Raw genomic sequence first — 15861 nt, 5'->3', positions numbered from 1 at the left:
TATAAAGAAATACTAGAGACTGGGTAATTTATAAGAAAAGAGATTTAATTGGCTCATGGTTCTGCAGGCTGTATAGGAAGCATAGTGGCATCTGCTTCTGGGGAGGCCTCAGAGAGCTTTTACTCTCTGAGTAAAAGAGAGTAGATGAAGTGGGAGCAGGCATATCACATGGTGAAAGCAGGAACAAGAGAAAGAGAGTGGAGGAGGGGGTGCCACACACTTTTAAATGACCAGATCCTCAAGAACTGACTATCATGAAGACAACACCAAGCCATGAGGGATCTGTCCCCATGATCCAAACATCTCCCACCAAGCCCCACCTCCAGCGCTGGGAATTACAATTCAACATGAGAGTTAGGTGGGGACCAACATCCAAACTACATCAACTACTAAACTTTACAGTTAAAAATGCCTCAGATGGTAAAAGTTTTGCTATGTGTTTTTATCACAATTTTTTTAAAAAAAGAGGCCAGGTGCAATGGCTCACGCCTGTAATCCCAGCACTTTGGGAGGCCGAGGCAGGTGGATCACAAGGTCAGGAGTTCGAGACCAGCCTGGCCAATACGGTGAAACCCCATTTGTACTAAAAATACAAAAACTAGCCAGGTGTGGTGGTGCGCACCTGTAGTCCCAGCTACTTGGGAGGATGAGGCCGGAGAATCACTTGAACCCAGGAGGCAGAGGTTGCAGTGAGCCAAGATCGTGCCACTGCACTCTAGCCTGGGTGACAGAGAGAGACTCTGTCTCAAAATAAATAAATAAAATAAAAATAAAAAAAGAAAGAAAAAGTTTTGTGGTACAACATGGATGTACCTTAAAAATATTACACACAGTGCCAAACACTTTGGGAGGCCAAGGTAGGCAGATCACTTGAGGTCAGGAGTTCGAGACCAGCCTGGCCAATATGGTGAAAACCCATCTCTACTAAAACTACAAAAAATTAATCAGACGTGATGGCACGTGCCTGTAATCCCAGCTAAATGGGAGGCTGCGGGAGGAGAATCGCTTGAACCTGGGAGATGGAGGTTGCAATGAGACGAGATCAAGCCTCTGTACTCCTGCCTGGGCAACAGAGCGAGACTCCATCTTGGAAAACAGAATTACACAAAGTGAAAGAAGCCAGTTACAAAAGGCCACATTTATATAGTACCATTTATATGAAATGTCCAGAATAGGAAAATCCATAAATATAGAAAGTAGATTAATGATTAGTTGCTGGGAGGAGGGAGGAGTGGGGAGTGACTGCTGATGGGTAGTTGGTTTCTTTTTACAATGATGAAAATATTCTGGAATTAGATAGGAATGAAGGTTGCACAACTTTGTGAATATACTAAAACCCACCAACTTGTGTACTTTAAAGGGGTAGTATTATGATCTCTATACTAGTCTGTTCTCACATTGCTATAAAGACATACCTGAGACTGGGTAATTTATGAAGAAAAGAGGCTTAATTGACTCACAGTTCTAAAGGCTGTACAGGAAGCATGCTGAGGAGGCCTCAGGAAACTTACAGTCATGGCAGAAGGTGAAGAGGAAGCCCCGTCCTCACATGGCGGAGCAGGGGAGGGAGAGAGCGAAGGAGGAGGTGCTACACACTTCCAAACAGCCAGATTGTGTGAGAACTCTATCAACAGAACAGCAAGGGGGAAGTCTGCCCCCGTGATTCAATCATCTCCCACCAGGCCCCTCTTCCAACACTGGGAATTACGATTCAGCGTGAGATTTGGGTGGGGACACAGAACCAAACCGTATGAATCTCAAAAATGAATAAATGAAGGATGAATACATAAATAGGCATTTTCAGCATTACTGGTTAAGGTTGTTTAACTTTTCATAAGGAAATTAACTTTTTCTTGAAAAGGAGAAGGTTGGATTCAATATTAAATCTGGTGATTTTGAGCAGGGCATAGCCATGGTCTTCTGAACATGGCTGGTTTAGGCCTTCGGTATATCCAAGAGGTCTTACTACTACGGCCTGGTAACAACAGTGCCCAACTGCAGGGTTAACAGACGGTAAAGTGGATTAAATTGTTTTGAAAGCAGAAATTTACAACTACAGTGATGACAACGAATGTCACAAATATAGCATAAAGACTGAACATGCTCTGGGAATTATACTAACCAGAACTTTCTAAGAAATGATGCAATTACACAACCACAATAAAGATAATTGGATTAGTTACCCCTAAGGTTTTGAGTGACATCCAAATTTTAGGGCTACCTAATTTATATTTTATGTTAATCAAAATACCACAATTCCTTTCCAGGCCAGTTCTCACCATCTGTTATTCTCTTAATGATTAGCACAAATCTTAAAAATATTCTCTTTTGCTGACTGATTGTGGGGGACTGGTTTTCTTTTCCTTTTTCTTTTCTCCTTTTAGAATGGGATGATTGTCCACATTCTTTCTGGGAAATGCATGGAAGCTGTGGTGCAAGAAAGCAATAAAGATTTGTACCTGCGTCCGTGTGATGGAAAAGCCCGCCAGCAGTGGCGATTTGACCAGGTCAATGCTGTGGATGAACGATGAATGTCAGTGTCAGAGGAAAAGAGAATTTTGGCCATCACAGTTCAGCTCCAAGGGAACTTAAAGAGCTTATATATTTCATGAAGCTGATCCTTTTGTGTTTGTGCTCCTGGTGTTAGGAGAGAAAAAAGCTCTGTGAAAGAATATAGGAAGTTTCCCCTTTTCACACCTTATTTCATTGTCTGCTGGCTGCTTTTTTTTTAAAAAAAAAAAAGTTGATCCATTATACTGTTGTCTTCATCACTGGGAAATGATTATTACATAGTACAGAAGATTCTTTGTTTTTCTCCACTGAGCACTTAACAGTTGCTTTCTCTCTGGCCTGGACATTATCTGGCAGCACCTCCAGGATACATAAATCCAATGGATCAATTTATTTGTCTTCAAATGGCCTTAACTTGGACTGTCTGTTTGGCCAACCATGGAAATTAAAGAGTGAAGCAGATGTAATGGCCTGACATTCCAAAAACTCTGAATTGGGTTTATTAGCACAAATGTTGTGTTCATATGTTGAGCCGTATCTCAAAGGAAGGAAAGGAAGCTGCAGAGAGGAGGTTTAGGATTGGAGAGAAGATGCGAGAGCACTTTGTCCCAATTCGCCAGCTCAACCCGGCAGCTAAAAGGCATCAAGAGACCTGGGAAAAGACATTTTCATGTTAATGAGAATTTCCCCCATTATGGAGAATTTCCTTCCTACTGAGAATCTACTTCTATTCCCCCTGCCCTAGCTCTTCTCTAACTTGGTTAACCATAACCATAACCAGATTCCCTTGCAATCAATTTCTCTTTAGTCGTTGGTGTTGGAAGTATCAGCACAATTTGAGCATTCCCGTTAACAAAGGTGTTCACAGTTGAGAAACTCTCCTGCCGGGCGCGGTGGCACATGCCTGTAATCCCAGCACTTTGGGAGGCCGAGGTGGGCGGATCACCTGATGTCAGGGGTTTGAGACCAACCTGGTCAACATGGCAAAACCTTGTCTTTACTAAAAATACAAAAATTAGCCGGGCATGGTGGTGCATGCCTGTAATCCCAGCTACTTGGGAGGCTGAGGCAGGAGAATCGCTTGAACTCAGGAGGCAGAGGTTGCAGTGAGCTGAGATCGTGCCACTGCACTCCAACCTGGGTGACAGAGTGAGACTCCATCTCAAAAAAGAAAAAGAGAAACTCTCCTGATGCCCTGTTACAGGGTTTGCACTGACTGGAGCAGAAACAGCAACCTTTCTAAAAAAGCAAACCTCCCTGGGAGGAAAATGCCAGAGCCTGAGCCAAAATTCTTATGACAGGTAACATTTGGGTGTTAATGTCCATGAGAGCTGACAGGGCCATCTCTGAGCCTGTATAACTGTCTGGAACCCCCAAATGTGTCCACAGGTTGAATGTCCATGAGTATGGGAAGAACATGGCTCATCTGGAGCTCAGCTGAGACTAGTAAGAGCTAAATGACTTTCCTTGCTATGACTTGGCTTACCTAGTTGTCATAAGAGCTGCTGAATGGGATGGGTTCTGCTATTTAATAAACACCATTCATATTCATTTTTTCCCAGATGGAGTTACCTACCTTTCCACATGGTCAGCTTAGAAATAGTCCCCTAAAGTAGCTAATCTCCTTTGGGCTGTCTCAGAACACAGTATCCTTCAAATAAGAAGAACTGGGTGGGAAGAGCAGTGTTTCCAAACAATACCTATCATAACGTATTCATTGTCTACCTGCTTAGTCAAGGATTCACTGCATTTCTCCTTCCTCAGAGCACACTCTGGACCTGTGCTGTCTAATATGGTAGCCACTAACCAAATGTGGCCATTTTAATGTAAATCCATTAAAATCAAAGAAAATTTAAAACTCAGTTCCTCAACTGGACTGGCCACATTTCAAATGCTCACTACCCACCTGTGGCTAGGGTCTACTGTATTGATGAGCACAGATATAGAACATTTCATCATCATAAACAGTTCTGTTGGACCAATTTAGGTAGATTCATTATCCCGTCTAGAGAAGAGACTTTAGCCACTGTCTTCTTGCTTCAGACTCATCTATATTTAAAACAAATTTCCCTAAATCCTGAGACTGAGACGGAGCTAAAAATTCTCAGATGGCAACCGTGTAAAGGGTATTAGTGATTGAAGAAGAAAATTTTTTAAAGACCTCTGTTTTTTAAATGAACTTTATTATTGGCATTGTGGGTCTTTGAAGTTGCTGGGATAAATTAATATAATTAAATAAAAGGCTGAATTCAATTGTGTAAGTTGTATTTGGTGGTAATTAACAAAAGGACCCAGATGGCTTATTGCCTAATTGGTTGAACAAAGCAAGAATGTGGTGTTTCTTGCTTCCTTAACCAGCTCCATGATTTATTACTTTATTACAGAAGTGGCTGTCAACTCAGTCCCTGGCTGGTACTTACAGACCCTTAATTTAAATAAAACACATGCCTCCCTTTAGTTCTAAAAGGACCTTCTCCTTTAGTGTAACCAAGTGTTCAAATTCTCTTCTTCTCTATGAACTCAGCATTCATTTTATCCATAATGGTCAATTTAAAAGTAGAGAAACTTGTCAGTGGAGAGATCTGATTCCCAAGAGATTGGTTTCACTTGTCTACCTGAATTTTGTCATTGGATTTTGTTGTTTGTTTTTCAAGATTGAATTTTGTTACCACCCCCACCAAGTTCATCATCATTATTAACTATCCCATTGAGGAGAACAGAGAGAAGTGTCCAGCCAGCAGTCTAGAGTCCCACACTCTTTATGCTATATTACAACAGTAAGAGCAGATATCCTCCCTGGAGGGGGCCTGACCTGTTTCCTCTTTGGTCTCAATGCCATAGATCCCACTGGAAAAGTCAGAATTCCAAATAACATAGACGTGGTGATTGAAAAGTCCTCAGTGACAATAATGATGGCACCACTGCAGCAGAACTTGACATTTTAGAGGTCAGGTTATCGTGCTTATTGTGAGGGGCTTCTATTTTTCTACTGAAAGGCTATGAAAAAGCCAGTTGGACACCAAGTGATCTGTGACCAGTCACCAAATTTGGACAAACAAAATGCAAACAAGTTGCATTTTTAAAAAGCATTAAAAAAAAACCCAACAAGGATAGTGTACATAATATGTAGAGTTGTGCAAACATTGTGCAAAACATTGGTACGGGCTGCCTTGCTGGGCACAACTCTACTTATTATGTAAACTATTTATGTTGTTCTTTAGAAGTTCTTTTAAAAGTGCAAATTGTCTGTGATCACTTTTGGGCAAAGCCCAAAGCACCTACAACTCCTGCCCCAATTATTCAAATACCTCGATTTGGGCATATTTCAAATGATATATCAAGCACAATAACCGAGGAGGTGCTATTTCCAGGATTCTAGACCCCTCTACCATTCCTGTACTAATAGTCCTTCCATTGGATAAAGCAAATGTGGCACATATACACCATGGAATACTATGCAGCCATAAAAAAGAATGAGTTCATGTCTTTGCAGGGACATGGAGGAAGCTGGAAACCATCATTCTCAGCAAACTAACACAGGAACAGAAAATCAAACATCACATGTTCTCACTCATAAGTGGGAATTGGACAATGAGAACACTTGGACATAGGGAGGGGAACATCACACCGGGGGCTGTCGAGGGGTGGGGGGCAAGGGAAGGGGGAGCATTAGGACAAATACCTAATGCATGCGGGGCTTAAAACCTAGATAACAGGTTGATCGGTTGATAGGTGCAGCAAATGACCATGGCACATGTATTTCTATGTAACAAACTTGCACGTTCTGCACATGTATTCCAGAACTTAAAGTAAAATAAATAATAATAATAATAATAGTCCTTCCAATCTCAAATCTTCTTTCCAGTTTCAACTCCTTCTTATATGAAATGTGCCCTTTGGATATGGCAGTGTGTCCTAAGCATTGTTTTAATATTATGAGGATCTTTGCTGGAGTAGCAGTTCTTTCCACGGGTATGGGATGTTTATATTTTTTCATCACTGAAGGCTCTACATAATACCAGTACACTAAGTTACCACCACACAGAAACAGCTTGCCTGATGGTTTGGCTTAAAAAAAGAATCAGCAGAATCACCATGATGACTTTACCCCTGGGGTGATAGTTTACAAGCTCAGTCCAAAGAGACCAGATTCATGTTTGAAAATTAAAGTTCCCTAACAATTCCCAAACTGTTCAGCTAGCTCATAGTCAATGGACATTCCAGTACCTGTGACAAATGCTGAAATGATACAATCCTTCCTTTCTCTGTCCCTCCCTCTCTCCCTCTCTCTCAGGATGAGAACAAGGCCAACTCTGCGGCTGCTGAAGCTTATCAAAGGCCTTTAACTTTTCAGCAAAGTGTGACCAGAGGGTAGGACATCATTTGCTTCATTCAGAGATCCTCAAGAAGGCGCTGCTGATCACTCTCCCCTAGGCACAGGTCAAGGGTGGCATTGTTTAATGTCTTATTTAAATAAGATCCAGGAAAACCTGAGCTGCTATCTTTAAAGTCATAACTTTCCCAGATGCACCAATGCAGAAGCTGTTCAGATGGGGTGAAAGGCGAGCACCTAATTAGATTATCCAAAATTCTCCAAAACTCTCCAAAATTCTCCACCCCAAACCATATGGCTATAGTGGGAGCTGCCTTGTTCCCACCATAAGATGGCCCCTCCTCCCAGCTGAACATCTGACTCAGGTTGGGCCAATCAGCACATTCCTCAGTAATTTTATTACTGAGACTAAGAAATCAGTCTCTCTACCAGTGACTTAAGAGATAATGTGAGGCTGAGCGTGGTGGCTCATGCCTTTAATCCCAGCACTTTGGGAGGCCAAGACAGGAGGATCACTTGAGCCCAGGAGTTTGAAGTCAGGCTGAGCAACATAGTAAGACCCCATCTTTACAAAAAACAAAACCAGAACAAAAATTAGCCAGTCTCATAGCCTCGCCTCAAAATAAATAAATAGATAATTTTTTTTTTTTTAAAGAGAAGTAATGTGAGAATGTTGAGCTCTCAGCACGCTTGTTTTTTGTATATCGCCCTATGAAGCAGATAAATCCAGCCTAGAGAGTGAATTAGAGACAGCTGTGGGGGTGTCTCTAATTAGGAGCAGAGGCAAGGGTGGGACAGAGCACCTTGATAGTATTTGATCCGCTGGCTCCACTTTGTTCCCCAGACCTTGATAGATCCCTGTCCCTGGAGTGTGTCAGACAACCCGAAATGTTTTTGTTTAATTCAGTGCTCCTCAAATTTTCCTGTGCTCACAAATCACATAGGGACTGTGTTAAAGTGCAGATTCTGATTTGGTAGGTCTGTGTGGGGCCTGAGATTCTGCATTCCTGCAAGCTCCTAGGTAATGCTGATGCTGCTGGCCAGAGACCACTGTCTGAGTAGCAACAATTCCAGTAGTTTTCTGGGTTTTTCTAAATTGTTACTTAGAGCTCAGACAATCCTCACTGGATGAGTTCTTGGACTGTGCTTTGCTTCTAACAGATCTCTTTTTGAAGCCACATGGTAGGATGATTTGATCCTATGTTTTACAGGATAATGCTTTTATTTGTTTTGTTTTGTTTTGTTTTTGATACGGAGTCTGGCTGTGTCACCCAGGCTGGAGTGCAGTGGCACTATCTCAACTCACTGCAACCTCCGCCTCCCGGGTTCAAGCGATTCTCCTGCCTCAGCCTCCCTAGTAACTGGGATCACAGGCGTGCATCACCACACCTGGCTAATTTTTGTGTTTTTAGTGGAGATGGGGTTTCACCATGTTGGCCAGTCTGGTCTCGAACTCCTGACCTCAGGTGATCCACCCACTCAGCCTCCCAAAGTAGATTACAGGCATGAGCCACCACGCCCAGCCAGGATAATGTATCTTGTTCAATGTAATAACAACCATTGTTAATTCATTTTCCTCTTTTCCCTCAGCATTCTTCCTCTTTCCCATTCTGTCCACTAGTTCTGCTTTTTTGACCAGGGAAGCTTTTTAACCTTTTTTTGTTGTTCTTGCTATTTGTGGGCATGTTGTCCCTTCCTCACTTTCTTTATCTTGCCCCAACTTCCCTCTACTTCTCATCTTTGAGCAAACCTGCTTTTCCAGCACCAGGTTCTTGTGGTAATTTTTATTTCACTCTTACTTTTCCTCTATCTGGGCCTCCATGCCCTTCCACCACCAGTTTCAACTGACCAATCTTGATGGAGCGAACAGCATCAGTTTCTCCAAAGGATTTTTAGAACACTGAGCAAATAAATTAATAGCTCAGATTTTCAGCTCTTTTCAGTGGCAGCTCTTCTCCTCAGGGAATCCATAGTGCGGGGGTACAGAAATGCCATTTAATATGGATTTGGAACAATAGGGATACTGGGAGTGCTGCTAATACTGATGGGAATATGGCCCTCATCTTGAGGAGGCAGCTGGGGCTCTGGCAGGCAGATCACCCTATACAGTGGATTTTCATAGAGGCAACTATAGGGGACTCCCTGGAGATGGGCCAGGACTTGTGGCCTCTGAAAATAGCCACATCTAATAGCCAAACGTGAAATTAGGTGACTGGAAAACAAATCCTGCCAAAGCCCAAGATTTGATTGTCTTAATCCTTAAGTCCTGCAGTAAAGTTAAAGAATGCATAACTAAGAAAGAGATACCAAATTTATCCTCCAACACCAGAGGCTATAGTAGTGACATTGAGTGTTCTGGCCCCACCCACATCCCTCTGGTCTTACAGCTTCAGCTTTCTCAGAAAAAGGTTCCAACTGTCAGTTATCTGTATTTCTTCACCTGGTTTTTTTGTTTGTTTTTTGTTTTGTTTTCCCCAAAGCCAAAGAAGACTGCTTTATGATGTGGGGAAGGCCAGAAAAGCCTTGGAAGTCACATTCCCCAAAAGCAGTCCTCAATTTATGACTGACAGGAGTTGGTGTATAAATACCTCAGCTCCAGCACCTCTCCCATAGGATAGCTCTGAGGTGCACATTCTACACCATTCCCAGAGTTTACCATGGGCTTAAGCTCTAGTCACCCACAGTGGTAGCTGGCTTGATAATGCATCTTTAACTGGCTACATTCCCTTCTCCACTTCCTTACTAGTGTTTCCTGGGCTCATCTTCCAAGTAAACCACTTGCACACAAATCCTTGTCTCAATGTCTGCTAATGGGGAAACCCTCCCAAACATACATGACTTGTCCCACTGAAAGCTTGCATCTGTAAGAATTATCTTTCTTATCACAGTTTACTCTGTTTCACCAGTTGTCTCAGTGCATGCACAAGATAACCCCATTCCCCTGAGTTGGACTTATTCTATAAACTGCAAGGCGAGATTGTGGGCTTCTAGGCAGCTGTGCCCAAGTGAAAGAGTCTGGGGGAGGGGAAACACACTTGGTCCTTATCCCCAATCTTTTTTTTTTTTTTTTTTTTTGAGACAGAACCTCTCTCTGTCACCCAGGCTGGAGTGCACTGGTGCTATCTCAGCTCACTGCAAGCTTGCAAGCTCCGCCTCCTGGGTTCACGCCATTCTCCTGGCTCAGCCTCTCAAGTAGCTGGGACTACAGGTGTCCACCACCATGCCTGGCTGATTTTTTTTGTATTTTTAGTAGAGACAGGGTTTCACCATGTTAGCCAGGATGGTCTCGATCTCCTGACCTCATGAGCTGCCCGCCTCAGCCTCCCAAAGTGCTGGGATTACAGGAGTGAGCCACCGCTCCTGGCCGGTCCTTATCCCAATCTTATTATAACATTAGACATCTTTCCTCCCTGGGGAAAAGTGAATATGGAATGGAGAGAGGCCATGAGTGTTCTACTAATTGATGCCGCTTCTTGAAGAAACCCGAAGCCTGACGAAGCAAGGTTCCTCCAGCCTCACAAAAAATGTTCTACCTCATATATTTCAGTTATTTTCCTATAACTGATACATACCAGTGTTAGAGGATATAGAAGTACACCATAGAAGTTAGGAGTGAAGTGCATGATTGCTCTCCATGATAAAGCGAGGGAGACTCAGATATGAGTATTGAGGAAGAGATGGGTTCAAACAATATGATAAAGACATAAAGAGTGAGATGACCAAGAAGGTATCTCTAATAAGGGCAGGAGTGACTTGCCAGAGGACTTTTAGGATTAGGTGTCTAGTCCTCAATATAAAGTTATTTGCCTTATTTCCATCACCCCAGACTTTTAGCCAAGACTTCCGTAATGACTTGCATAGTATGTTAGGGATGGAAATCAAGGAACAGGGATGAACTCCCTGGAAAGGACAGCAAGGAAAAGAGCAGCCTTGCCGGGTGGGATAGATACCAGTAAGACTAGGCATTCAGGTCAGGTGTGGTGGCTCATGCCTGTAATCCCAACACTTTGAGAGGCCGAGGCAGGCAGATCACTTGAGGTCAGGAGTTCGAGACCAGACTGGCCAAAATGGTGAAACCCCGTCTCTACTAAAAATACAAAAATTAGCTGGGCATGGTGATGGGCGCCTGTAATCCCATCTACTCGGGAGGCTGAGGCAGGAGAATCACTTGAATCCGGGAGGCGGAGGTTGGAGTGAGCTGAGATTGCACCATTGCACTCAAGCCTGGGAAACAGAGCAAGACTCTGTCTCAAAAAAAAAAAAAAAAAAAAAAAGAGAGGACTGGAATTAGAACTCAAAGGCCAGAGTAACAGTGGTATGGAGAAGAATTAATATAGATTGTTGCCACATACCACCAAAGAGTGCCAATCGGGATATTTCAAAATTATGTTAGACTATGAACTAGAGTGGGGTTAGCAAACTTTTTCTGTAGAGGGCTAGATAGGAAATATTTTTGGCTTTGCAGACTCTGTTAACTTTGTTAACTACCTGACTCTGCCATTGTAGTACAAAAGGAGCCATGGACAATGATCAACAAATGACCATGGCTGTATTCTAATAAAACTTTATTTACAAAAACACATGGTTGGCCAGATTTGGCCAACAGCCATAGTTTGCCACCCCCTGGACTACAGTATTTGACTCAACTGTAGGAGATAAATTATAGATTCTTTAAAAGTAAACAGAGAAATATTACCAAAGAAATAGTGAATGAGCTTTAAAAATATAAAAGTGTTTCTCTATTATAAATAACAGAACAGCAAAAAATAACAAAAAAGAGGGAAACAGTGTATAGCATATGTTCTCATTATAAGCAGACTCCAGTCCTTTTTAGAAAAAAGTAGGAATAAGCAAATTATTTTTAAAAATAAAATAATAAAACATTGACACTGTAGCCCACAGTCTTCTTTCTTTGGGGGATATAAAGATTCCAGGGGCCTTCACTGTTAACAGAAGTTGAGCAAACGAGCTTTCTTGAGTCCACGGCTGCAATAAGAATACGAACATGGAAGGGAGGGCTGCTCAGAAGCACAGAGTAACTCTCAGTATCTTAGCCAAGCCAAAGATATTAAACTGGGCCAAGAGATACAGTTTAACACTCTAGTTTTTATCTTACCGTGGTGAAGACATTCACAAAGGGCAAAGCACACGCTCCCCCTGACGCACAAATCTCTTGTGTTTGGGATGTAAGGACAATCAGACACAAGCTCTGATTGTCCAAAAGCAATAACCTCTGGTTATATGAACTCTGATCTCTGGCATTCAATTTAGCCAGACTTCAAAACACAAATGGTAGAAGTCAAACCAAGGAAAGGGACTTCCAAAAGCGAGCCTTGAGGCCAGGGCTATACCAGGCCAACAAACCTCACTCCTTGTGCTCCGAAGCCAATACAAGCTCATAACACCTGTGTAACAGCCAAGCCCAGGGTGCCTCCTGCCTGTTACGATCTACGCTTGGGGCTGTCCAGCTCATCATGCCCCTTCACATGTCAGTATTGGCATATCCAAGGCTAGTTCCAGATAAAACAAACGGCCTGAGGCACCTCCCCTTCCTCAAACTCATGGACAGTTCCAAGCTCTCCAGCCCTATGTCTACTTTGCATTCTGTTGCTCTACTGGTCATGCTGCTGACCCCAGCTATTATCATCTAGTGAGCCTTCACCATGCACAAGGGACAGGCAGCTGTACAGATCTGAGTACACAGCTGGAAGCCAAAATTGAGGCCTATTGACTTTTATCTTGGAGATAAAGTCCTGTTCCCCCATCACTCCCTGATGTGGGTCACAGGAAAAGGAATGTAACTCTTTGAGAATCTCCAGTCAACTCTTTGAGCATATCCTTGACCACTCTCCATGGGAGGCTCTGGCACATGGCTCTAGGTAGTGGGTTGGTTTGTCTGATGATGGAGCCACCACTGTCTCCTTGAGGTTCCCGCTCCATGCCCCTGGCTACAATATCCCCTCACAGACTGGTTTAGGCAATGCCCCCACCGCCCAGCTTGTCAGGTATTCAGGACCCTCCACCTACCTATCTGCCACCTCCTCACCTAATCTCTCTATCCAGATGACACTAGCCTTGCAGGTGGGATCCAGATGGACACGTGATATGTGTTGCTTTAAGATGGCTCTTTTCCCTACACTGTTATTCAGCACGGTTCTGCAGAATTATCTTCCAGACTAAGTTATAGGCTTCTTTTAGCAAAGAGCCATGGTCCACCCTTCCTTAGTTTCCTCTTAGCAGTTACCATGGAGTTGGATGCTTGACTTCATGGGTTCCACTATGGAGGAGAAAAAACAGGAGTTAGGATATAGAAAAAGGACATTTCAAGAGTTGGGAGAAAAATCAACTAGAGAAAAACGTGGGTATCATTAGACAGTAACATCTCCGTGAGCAAACATATGTATTCACTGCCAGAAATCATAGTAATAACAACACCATAAGTGCTAATGCTGAGCTAGCTTACTAGCACATACTATTACTATGGTAATAGTAATAACAACATTACTATTGTTAGTACTATGTACTATCACTATTGCAATGTTGTTACAATATTAACAACATTAATATTAATATTGTTGTTAATATTTTAACAACATTGTAATAGTTGTTGTACCCACATTATTTTTTCTTATAATCACAATAGGTCAATGATGTAAGTACTACTATTATCTCCATTTTATATTATCTCATTTTATAGTTGAAGGGTGAGATTTCCACAAGCAGAGTAATTTTCCTAAGGCTCTACAACTTTCCAAGTGATGGACCTAGATCACAAACCCAGGTTCATTTGGTTCCAAGGCCTTCACATTTAACTTCCACAGATGATTGCCTCCCAGTATTTGTGAGTAAAGAAAATAAAACAGTGACTGTCCAAATGGGAATGGGTAAAAATAAGGGTGAGGTTGTTTTAGGACCTGCCAAAATTAGGTTCATTGGTTTGGATGAGTTCAGGTACAAGCAGCAGAATAACCAACTCCCAGGGACTTAAGAAATAAAGAACTTCAGTCATCTCTCATGCCTAGTTGAGGACGGGCGGTTCTGTGCCTGGTATAATGGCTTACAGACATCTGTGATCCAGGCTCTTTTTAAACTTCCACTCACCATTCCTGTTGGCTTTTGATCCTGGTTTCTATCTCTTTATCGGCACAAGATGGTCACCACAACACCGAACATTACATCCTGGCTGCAGAATCCCAAACAGGATGGAGAGGGCGGCAGAAACAAGTTCTCCTCGTTAATAACGTCTTTCTCTTTACTGAGAAAGATCTTGCCCAGAAGCCCCCCAGCAGACCTCCCCATCTGTGTCGCTGGCTAGAGTCCTAGCAGCAAGGGTGGCAGGGACAGTGGCTAGGAAAGTACCTCAGCAAAGGCTGGGCACATTGCCACCCAGAACCTCACAAAGGTTCTGCGAGCCAGGAAGTGGGAGGTTGGCGGATGGACGGCCAGGGACAGTGCCTGAATTTTGAGATGCCTCCTCTCTCAGGCAAGATTGGGCTCGGCTTCGTTTTTTATTGTCATGGGATGAAAATTGCAGGACACTGAGACAGAGGCCTATAAAATCCTGTGCTCACAATTCCCAGATATTATCCATTCAGCTCCTGCCCTCTGCCCAAGTAGGAACCTTCAATGCCCCAGAACCAGCTCTGTGTACTCAGTTTGGGATATGAGGAAAGTGCCTGCCATCTGGAACCCAGTCACTGCTGTCATAATTGGTCAAACACTCTGGGAAGCGATGGTGTTCTGATCTCTTTTATTGCACAGCTTCCAAGAAAATTTGTGACCCAAGTGTGACAACCAATAGAACTCTTTCACTTTATTCTTGTCTCTTGAGAGTTTAGCTTCTGCTTACTTTCTAAAAGAAACATAAAAGGCAAGTAAGCATGGCGTGTAAAAGTGAAGGGGGTGGCCTTCCCATGGGATATATGATGATTTTCTTACTTTGTTGCAAACATATGATATAGGAAGTTGCGTGAGAATCTTGCTTAAAACAATAGTGACAACCCTTTAACCCCATCTGCTTCCCATTAATGGGAAAAGCCATTACATGGTAGTGTCAAGAGGCCTCTGGATTTTCTCAAGGCTTTACCATAAGGCAGATGCTTAAGACAAAATCCTCCAACTCTTTGGTTCTAATCCTCCCCTTCTTAGTCCATTCAGAAAGCACAAAAGGTAACAGCATCTGGCTGATACATACGAGGGCTGGGTTGGTAAAGCGAAAACCTTTGTGTGCTGTGACAAATGTCACTGGCTGTGCTTTAGGTGGTTTGCAAAGCACAAAGTTAAGTTTCTGGATGATATGTTCACAATTAACAAACCAGATCATTATGCCCTTTCCAGAGTGAATTCTACTTCTTAGGATTACTTTGCAGATTTAAAAACAATTAATATTTATTAAATATCCATTATTTGCCAAGGTCACACCTCTAGGGCCTTGTCCCAAGTGTTTTCTGAACCACTGGCTTGGATGACTTGATGAGTCACTCATGAATCAGAAAATTGCAAAATATCATCTTCACTGAATTTTACGTCAGCACAGACTCAGATAGAGTTGAATATGTACTCCCCGGTTTCTGGGAAGGCAGAGATATTTCAAAAATAATTCCAGGAAGGCAATCGAGTGCTCCTTTTGATGCATTTGCCAAGTGGGACACAAAATAGACCTATATTTGTAAATAACAATCTTTTTCAAACATTGCCATGGGGATATGCCCAGCATGTAGTGATCCTTAAAATATGTATTGTGAAGTAATAATCCACCTATGTTCCGGTAATTTCCGAGTGTTTCTTCAGCCTTGACTCTACCCATGAAACTCAGATTCACACACTCAAGCACCTTTGATCTACACTAGAGCCCGAGTGATCAACCTAAAGCACTCTCCTTCCGTAATCTCTTCTATGACTCCCCATTACCTTCAGAGTAATGGCCCGCCTCCCCAGCACAGCCTGACTACAAGTTCCTCCCTGACCCTGCCTCAGGTGGCAGGACTCACCTGCCACTATTTGCCCCATCTCTGAAC

General features: G+C 42.8%; 1 protein-coding gene across 11 annotated transcripts in view; it reads left to right on the top strand.

Moving 5' to 3' along the window:
- GALNT15 (polypeptide N-acetylgalactosaminyltransferase 15) overlaps window positions 1-9633 on the top strand; it is a 55127-nt gene extending 45494 nt beyond the window's left edge. For 6 of the 11 annotated variants that reach the window (XM_074030965.1, XM_074030968.1, XM_005545702.4 and 3 more), the window contains one exon: window positions 2385-4764. In XM_074030965.1, coding sequence (XP_073887066.1) covers window positions 2385-2531 — 147 coding nt within the window. In that variant the 3' untranslated portion in view covers window positions 2532-4764. Of the gene's footprint in view, window positions 1-2384; window positions 4765-6805 lie in introns of those variants that run through there. The other 5 variants (XM_074030966.1, XM_015445038.3, XM_074030964.1 and 2 more) reach the window with 4 other exon arrangements.
- Window positions 9634-15861: the final 6228 nt, after the last annotated feature.

This window comes from Macaca fascicularis, chromosome 2, assembly GCF_037993035.2.
Source record: "Macaca fascicularis isolate 582-1 chromosome 2, T2T-MFA8v1.1".
Lineage (NCBI taxonomy): Eukaryota > Metazoa > Chordata > Mammalia > Primates > Cercopithecidae > Macaca > Macaca fascicularis.
This window is presented reverse-complemented; position numbering and strand designations above follow the sequence as displayed.